The 9,160-nt window shown below is 40.5% G+C and overlaps 1 protein-coding gene across 1 annotated transcript in view; it reads left to right on the top strand.

Moving 5' to 3' along the window:
- The window catches only part of LOC104960175 (phospholipase D1), a 14,668-nt gene continuing 5,508 nt past the window's right edge, over positions 1-9,160 (top strand). Inside the window, exons 1-12 of the mRNA XM_010788151.1 lie at positions 1-77; positions 1,232-1,384; positions 1,988-2,137; positions 2,913-2,996; positions 4,732-4,813; positions 4,948-5,058; positions 5,192-5,368; positions 5,718-5,940; positions 7,595-7,723; positions 7,803-7,921; positions 8,255-8,368; positions 8,796-8,906. Of these exons, the coding sequence (XP_010786453.1) occupies positions 1-77; positions 1,232-1,384; positions 1,988-2,137; positions 2,913-2,996; positions 4,732-4,813; positions 4,948-5,058; positions 5,192-5,368; positions 5,718-5,940; positions 7,595-7,723; positions 7,803-7,921; positions 8,255-8,368; positions 8,796-8,906 (1,530 nt within the window). The remainder of the gene's footprint in view (positions 78-1,231; positions 1,385-1,987; positions 2,138-2,912; positions 2,997-4,731; positions 4,814-4,947; positions 5,059-5,191; positions 5,369-5,717; positions 5,941-7,594; positions 7,724-7,802; positions 7,922-8,254; positions 8,369-8,795; positions 8,907-9,160) is intronic.

Below are 9,160 nucleotides of genomic sequence, written 5' to 3'. Positions count from 1 at the left end.
ATGAGGGCCCGGCGAACCTCCCGGCCCCCGGGCCGATACGCCCGCGAGACCATGTTGATACGGCGGGGCTCGGAGTGGTCAGCGGTAAATTTTATACACACCGAATTTATAAACACCACGCAAAAAAATTAAGAAGATCTAGACCGCAAAATAATTAAACAAGCGAGGTGCCCTCATGTTTTCCTGCGGCCTGAAGATCAGGTTCCTTGAACCAACCACGAGACCTAACGTGTCAGTCACGTGGGCTATATGCTCTCGTTCAGACAGGGGTGCAGTTCTGACGGAGCCTCCGCCCACCAGAACGCTCGCTCCCGGCACTTTCCAAAATTGCGAGCACCCATAAGCGAGCTCGGCCTACACATGCCGCAGTTTGTGTGTGGCCTGCTGTCTTTAAGTTGAAAGCCCCTGCGTGGCGATCTGCTCATCTGTCATACTGATCATACAGTCTAATAACTTTGTTGTTATTAGGTTAAAGCTATGCTAACGAATATAAGAAGACTTTTTCTTAAGCCATTGAGGTAAAGGCACATATTTATATGATCATTATAGTTATAAAAAAATAAGAGAATAAAGTAAACAGGTATAAAATACTATATGACAGTAAAAAAAAGTTGTTATTAATAAACAAGAATACAGTTTGAAAGGGGAGTGATTTGTAAATATATCCATAAAGAAAAAGAAATCTGCTTACAGTTCTGTTTCATATGGGTGTTGAGAGATGTATCCATTGATCTCTTAATGTTGCTCTCAAAGTGCACCAGATTGATGCTTTTAACTTCAATATTTAAAAAAAAAATCTTCCCGGGAGCATGCCTCCGGACCCCCCAAGAGGAGGTGAGGTCCCGTCCCCCCCCCCACTTAAGACATGTCCACATGGATAGGAAACTAAATAGATTTGCACACATCTTGTGTCCATATCTTTCGGTTTTGGTGGTCATTCCACAACCGTGCATGTGCATGTATGCGCGGGTCATGGTAAAATATCTGGATTAAGAGGTTGCTTTTTCTTTGCACAGCATGAAAGAAAGGCGAAATGAATGGGCTGTGATTTTTGTATTTTTAAGCAGAGGTCAATAATTTGTACGGCCCTCGGAGGATGTTGAAAAAATTGAAATGGCCCTTGAGAGGAAAAAGGTTCCCCACCCCTGATCTATATGATGTCTAACTTTGTTCTGCCTGTGTGCAGCACAGTAACATGTGTATCATTCTAAATCTGAATGTGTGTGTGCAGCTGGCTGGTGGTGAAGGACTCGTGCCTGCTCTACATGAAGCCGGAGTCGGGGGCCGTCTCCTTCGTGATGCTGTTCGATAAAGAGTTCAGCATCAAGATGGACTCCAAAGACACGGAGACCAAACACGGAATCCGCATCGACGGTCTCTCCAGGTCTGTGAAACATTTACTTTATTATATCTGGTACTTTAAGTCACTTTTATATACTAATATAAATATATAATATATAAATGAATAGCTCTTTATCGAACTCCAGGAAATGGCTTCAGACACATTTGTTTTGAAAAGTTACTTTAATCTTTCCTTAATTTATCCAAACTTCCTTTAAATGTCTGATGGATAGGGAACGGTTTTACTGGAAGAAGAGGTCTGTGTATTTCATTTAACATACTAAATACTAAAGCTAAATAGAACACACCAGTGATGACCTTTCAAGGGCATTTTATGTATTTTCTAGGGTCTGTAAATCAACTTCTAAAGAAAGCCGTTAAGAAATACAATAATATTGATTTGCTCAATCTTAACCCGATAATTTCGTATGACCAGCAAAACGACACAAAATGAAATCTATATTAACTTTTTCTTTGTCCAAAGAACTACAGCAGGTGATATTCTATTTCACAATCATCATTTTCTGATAGCAACAGGGAACATAGCTCATTTGTGTCAATAGTGACTAAAGAACAACTCTTTTGCACAAATGCTAATGTGGCTTTATCAAAAATATTAGAATTATAAATGTGTGTGTGTGTTCAGATCTTTGGTGTTGAAGTGCAGCAGCTACAGACACGCCCGCTGGTGGGGTCAGGCCATCGAGGCCTTCGTTAAGAAACACGGCACCGCCTTCCTCACCGACCACCGCTTCGGATCCTTCGCCAGAGAAGAAGTAAACATCCCGACTAAATGGTAACCACGGAAACTGTCACACTATCTCTTTGATAATGTGTTTTGATGTAAATGAGGAAAGCACCTGTTGTCTATGTTTTGATGTTGTGGGATTTAAGGTTGTTTACACACCCATTTTGGGTTAGATTAGCCATTTTGGGTTAGATTAGCCTAGATCGGAATCTGGATTTTATTTAAAAAATCAGGTCACCTTTTGTTTGGTAAATTGATGCTACTTAGAGGCAGGCATCGCAGCCAGATGTTGCTAAAGTCTAGACGAGGCCTGGTTTAGTTGGCAGTGTGTTTGTGTGTGTGTGTGTGTGTGTGTGTGTTTTTCGCTAGAGTAACCCGACACAAAGACAGGGAAAGTGAGCCTCACCGGCTCATCACCTGTCTCCCTGCTGGGCAACACTATACAGTCTGTGAGACTGTGTGTGTGTGTGTGTGTGTGTGTGTGAGTGTGTGAGCTCTACCATTAAAAAGCATACTGAAAGGAAAGTAGATGGATAGATAAAAAATTGAGAGGTGGCAGACGTATGACACCAAACTCGGGTCATTATTGATAATTTTATCTGGTGAAATGTTGAAAAATTATTTCACCTCCTGCTGTTTTATATCACAGTTTGTGTGCAGGTGCTAAAGAGTGCGTGCATCTATCAGAATGTGCACATTTAAAAGAACATTTGATATTTTGTGATGTTGTATTTGCTTTTGTTTTTCTTGCTGTCTAAAGGTGTGTGGCTCAAAATGTGGATATGTGTGCACGTGTAAATGTGTGTGTATGTGTCCTCTACAGGTATGTGAACGGAAAATCATACATGGAGGACGTTGCAGATGCTCTTGAAGAAGCCAAAGAGGAAATATTCATCACAGACTGGTGGTGTGTGTGTGTGTGTGTGTGTGTGTGTGTGTGTGTGTGTGTGTGTGTGTGTGTGTGTGTGTCAGGGTGCAGTGAGTGCACTTGGCGGTCACCTCTTGTGGAGGTCTTCTGGTCAAACAGATCAGTTACCGTCTGAGGCTCAGACTTCTGTTATACTAGTTCACACACACAAAGACACACAAATGCTGAACACACACCTACATACATACATTTAATTACTACATGCAAAGTGTGAGTATTTTTAAATGATTGTGAAAAACAATTATTTAAAATCAAACTCTTGCAATCAGATTAACTTAAAGTAAATGTTTATTCAAATTGTTAGAATTAAACTGTACTTCAGTGTCCAAAACAGAAAAGCAGAGTTTTGCTGTTGGATAAAAGCGATTATAAAGTGTTATAAACTGTGAATGTAAGTGAGCACAGTGTTTGATCAATCAAATGTACTGTGGCTGCAGTCGAATAGTCCAAAAATCAGCTCCTAACGTCCTTGACCTCTGTGTGAAACGTCACGGGGTTAAGGAATAGTGGATAGGAGAATTCAAAAGGATTTAGGAGAAGAGACAGCAGTACTTTAGAGAATCCGACTGCACTTTCACCATCCGACATATTTATGATGCGCCGGTGGACGTTATAAATATGCGTCTGCTGCTGTGGGGAAACTATGGAAACTACAGTTTTCTATACAGCGGAGTGAGCGGACTACATGGATGTATAATAAGAACGGCAGACGCATCTAGAGACTCTGCACCGCGCTCTGATGGTGTTGTTTTATGCTTTATGAATGTGGACAACAGAGAAACATAAATTCTTCATGAAGGAGGTTGTAATTGAAAAAAAAAAGGGAAACTTATGCTCGTCACCCTCTCCCTCCGATCCACATTAATGCAAATGATCCCCATACGTATGATTGTATGAACTATGAAAAGATCTTAAAATAAATACAAATGTATTTATTATAAACGTTAGTCCTTAACATCTATCACTGTGTATATCACCATTCAAACATCTTTTAAAAGTTGAACAAACCCCACACAGCTCAGTGAAATGTTGACTTTATTTGATCATTTCAGTAAAAACTAACGTTCATATTTCTCTTTTTGATTATAATACTGATGAACGTTCAAAACAAAGCACTTTGGCAACTTACCACATATGTTTTAAAATGCTTAATAAGCACCGTAACTTTCATGATATAATTTCTCGGTCATAATCGGTTGTTTCCGTGAACGGCCGACTGTTGTGTGACGGCAAATGCTACGGCCGCAAGGCATTGTGGGGCAGCATTTTCTCCTCTCCTTTCGGTTAGGGAGGTCCAGTGGTTCCTAAGCTAAAGGAGATTATAAAGGAAGTTTGAAACCTCCTTTCCTATCATCTCTAGAGAATTCGAACGGCTCTTTTCATGGCTGCCACTGAAGTACTTCCGGCTCCTTTCACTCCGTTAGGAAGGATCCTAAGAGAAACTGACAATTCGACTGCAGCCTGTGTCTCATTTCTTGTTGTCATTATTTAATGATGAGACTTTATAATCTAATTTTCACATAGTTCTGATCATTTTCAAATGAGAACTCTGAAGGTCACCCTAAATGATTTGTTTCAATAATCAATGTAATACAATCCCTGTGATATTAACAGATGTTTCAAACCTGCCAGCAGCTGTTGACCTTTAGAAATATTGCAAGTGAGTGGAAATAAAGTCTGAATTTATATGAATACAGAGTGCGTTTTTCTACAGGTTGAGTCCAGAGATCTTCCTGAAGAGGCCGGTTGTGGAGGGAAACCGCTGGCGTCTGGACTGCATCCTGAAACGCAAAGCGGTGAGCAAAAAACTGCATCTTCCTGTCCCCTAACCAAAGAACACCTCAAAAAACTTCATTAGAATCCAGGATACCCCAAATATTTTTTAATATACGAATATTGTTTGTTAAGCTTCCTGTTTGTGTTTCCACAGCAACAAGGTGTGCGTATCTTTGTGATGCTGTACAAGGAAGTGGAGTTAGCTCTGGGAATAAACTCCGGATACAGCAAGAGGACGCTGCTGCACCTCCACCCCAACATCAAGGTGAGCGTCACATTTATCACACGGAGCAAATGTCAGTAACATGATATTCCCCGTGATAAATCAATAATTCTGATTCAGTTTTAAACACACTACTTTAAAAGTCCAAAAACAAAAGTTCATATTTTCTCTATAGGTGATGCGTCACCCGGACCACGTCTCCTCGGCTGTCTACCTGTGGGCGCATCACGAGAAGATCATTGTGGTCGACCAATCGGTGGCCTTCGTGGGAGGGATCGACCTGGCATATGGTCGCTGGGACGACAGGGAGCACAGGCTGACCGACGTTGGGAGTGTCACACTCTCACACCAGGTACACACACACACACACACACACACACACACACACACACACACACACACACACACACACACACACACGCACACACGCACGCAACACACACATATACCTGCATTGATTTTCATTTCACTTCTTTGAAACACATTTTTAATGTTTAACTTATTTTTAAGTTCAGAAGTCTAGTTCAGTTATATTTTTCACATACATTTAAGTAAATAATTAAACCATGATTCATATAAGAATAAATAAATGAGCATCTTTTTTAAAGTCTCCATTCCCCTCTATCCCCTCTATGGCTCTAGTGCCCTTATTTTGATTCTTAACCCGGATTGAGCCAAACCTTTCTGTACCTTGTTCCCAGGCTGAAGCGGCCTCTCCAAACATGGCTGCTCCAGCTAACGGCAGCGGCGGGGGGGCTCCCCAAAGTAACGGGAAAAACATTTTCACGGTGACGGACTCTGTGGACCAGCCCCGGCTGAAAGGGCAAGGCAGACTGAAGAGGACGAGGTTCAGCATCCGGAGACACCTGCAGAAACACGGGCTGGCCTCGGCAGACAGCGACAGCGACCTGGAGGACGAAGAGAGTGAGTGCAGCTATTGATTATTATTATTTATTAAGGTACGAGCACCAAGACGGAGGATCCCTTTTGAAATGATAGGAGTAATTATAGGTATTACTATGAGTATCATTATTCTTTATGTCCTTTGCGCTCTAATGAATTTAAAAATGATGCACATGTTTTTTCCGTCAGGTCTTTTCTGCTGTCTTAAAACAAATAAAATAGCTTAAAATAGCTTTCTAATTTTATGAAACTTGGTGGAAGTGTGTGTAAGATGTGGGTGTTGCGCGCGGCCGCTGTGTTCAGGTTGGTCCCACAGCGTCAGCAGCCATCACGCTCTGATCCACGGCAGGACGGCCCCCCCCGCCCTGGGTCCGGCTGGTGAGTCGCCGGAGGTGGAGGCACATTTTTACCGTTGCCCTCCCAGCATGCTTTGCTGTGGTCTTGATCTGGATTGAACAACTTTTGAATCCCTCTGTGTGTGAGTTTGGTGATTTTTTTTTTTTCCGCCCAAGGTCGATTCAGAAAGTGATTCAATATGGGCAAGAATTTGGGCAAGTCGATGACAAAGCCTGATAATCAAACTCAACTACATTTTGTTTTCACATCTTTGTGTATTATTTACGCAAAAAGTTTGAGGCGTAAATCTGTAATTCTATTAGTTTACCAACAGAAAATGAATAGACCCACATTTGTATAATCTAGTCATTCATTTAAGAATTTTAGTCAAGCAGGATGTGAGGAGTTTCTGCTTTTTATTATTTCCATTCTAATAGAAAGTATTGCACATACCTAAAACAGATCTGTGTTTTGATGAGATTCTGCAGCTGGTCTGTGCTGCAGTAAAACATTTGTTTTAGCTGCTGTTTGTTTACTCATCTCTGCCTGTGTGATAGATGGGAAGTGTCAGAGATGAACGTGAGGCAAACAACCGTTGCTAAAAACTAAAAGAAGTCACCCTGAAAAAACCCTTTGTTTTTGTTCTGTACTTTGACTGAAGTTACTTAAATCATTTGTGTTATTGATTTAAGGTGAGTCAAATGTGTGTAATTTGAGTAGAGTGTATGTCTCTGCATGTCCTCTCTTCTCTCCAGTTGCTGTTTTAACATTTGTTAATGTGCTGTCGAAAAATATTCCAAACACAATACTTGTTAGTTGATAAATGAAGTGTAAATAAACAATATGACCATCATTTTTGTCCAAGTTTAACCTCGAATGAGGATACAAATGCACCAGAGATCCACATCAGAAACGATTGATTTCATGCTTTTGTTATTAATAGTCGTTCCACACTTAAAACTCCCAAAGCATGTTGTTTACATTTGAGGCTTTATTTTGCGAATAGATTTCCAGGGTCATTTACTGAGATTATTCAAAAAATTTTTGAAATATCTCTTAACTAATTCCTCCCATAGACTATTTTATACTCAAATATTGTTTTAAAATCTGTAAAATTGAAATAAATTCTGATCAAATATCAATATTAACACTATTGACAGTAGATACTGCAATCTAAAGTGCTATATTTTAGTTATATTTTCAGTTTACCTCTGATATTCCCCTTAGTAAGTTGCACTTACAGCAGGAACTTTAAGAGGAACTAAAACTCTGAGTAGGCTCATTTATTTAAAGAGATTTCTGCTGATAAATAACTGAAAATGTAATGTGTGTGTTTCAGTCAGCGGCTCGCAGCGCAGTCTGCACACGGGCGTCGGGGAGTTATTCGGAAACACGCGCTTCTGGCACGGAAAAGACTACTGCAACTTTGTGTACAGGGACTGGATTCAGCTGGAAAAACCTTTCGATGGTGAGAACATCGTCAACCTCACATTTATGACATTAAAACTACAGAAATGTCCTCCTCACATCCGTTTCTGCTGTTTCAGACTTCATAGACAGACACACAACTCCCAGAATGCCTTGGCACGACATCTCCTCAGTGGTCCACGGGAAAGCAGCTCGAGACGTGGCCCGACACTTCATCCAGCGCTGGAACTTCACCAAGGTCAGAGGTCACGCTGATGTTGTCCCATCATGCTCAGGAATACATTCACAAAGAATGGATTGCAATATGTATGTGTACATTTTGGATTTTAATGTCCCAGTCTCTCAGTCACTTATAATTTAACTAAATGCGGTGATAAAAGCTGATCTTTGTAAATTGGACTCTATTTGCAGTGAGGCTTATTTGCATCAAAATATGTCATTTTTTCTCCATTTGCCTACATATTACCTAAATTAAGTACGTGCAAATAGAACGGGAGCACCTAAACTCAAGTTGTTTTGCGGTGTGCATTTCATTTCCTGGGTTTTACTCTTTCCTCTGTTTCTCTGGCAGATTATGAAGCCGAAGTATCGCTCTCTGTCGTTCCCGTATCTGCTGCCCAAATCTCACACCACCGCCGAAGAGCAGCGCTACCAAGTACCCAACTGCATCCCCTCTAAAGTGCAGGTGAGGAAGAGTTCTACCTGGAGATTTTAGCTGTTTATATCACTTGATTAAAGTTGACTTTGACTGTGTTTCAGTTTTATACTACATTGTAGGGAAGCTTTGGAAGTTTATTTGGATAAAAGCATCTGCTAAATGTAGTGTAAGTTTGTTTTAGTGTGCAATTTGTCTTCACTGGTTACATGACAAAATCCTCAAAGTTGTCAGTATGCACACCAAATCCAATATGCAATAGTACAGGGTCAAACACAAACATTTTGTCTAAAATGAAACTCGATCCAACTTTCCTCTAAGCAAAGAAAAAGTTAAACATTTTGTAAACAAAATAATGTTCACTAAAAACACAGATCCTATTACTTCTTCCTCCAATTAATTAAATATTGCACATGCTCCAGAGATGGCAGAACATATGTTTTTGTATTACCCTCAGATCCTACGCTCAGCCTCTGATTGGTCGGCTGGCATCAAGAACCACGAGGAGTCCATCCACAACGCGTACGTGCAAGTCATCCTGAACAGCCAGCACTTCATTTACATAGAGGTACTTTCTGTTCAAATGTAAACAAAATATCTAAGCTGCTTAACTTCTGACACCAAGTCATTTTCTACATTTCATACAAACGATGAATTTAAAATTTAGAAAAGCAATGGAAAAATGTACTTCTGTCTGTCAAACCTTATGCATTTTTTTAAATGTTGCAGCATATGAATGTGTTTTGAGCACATATAGAAAGGTAAGTTCTTGTTTGTTAATACAGTGGTTCCCAACCTGGGGGGCGCTCCCCCCTTGGGGGG

The sequence above is a fragment of the Notothenia coriiceps genome, unplaced genomic scaffold, assembly GCF_000735185.1.
Source record: "Notothenia coriiceps isolate Sejong01 unplaced genomic scaffold, NC01 NC01_scaffold00031603, whole genome shotgun sequence".
NCBI lineage: Eukaryota > Metazoa > Chordata > Actinopteri > Perciformes > Nototheniidae > Notothenia > Notothenia coriiceps.
The sequence above is the reverse complement of the archived record's forward strand: the minus strand, read 5'-3'. Positions and strand labels throughout refer to the sequence as shown.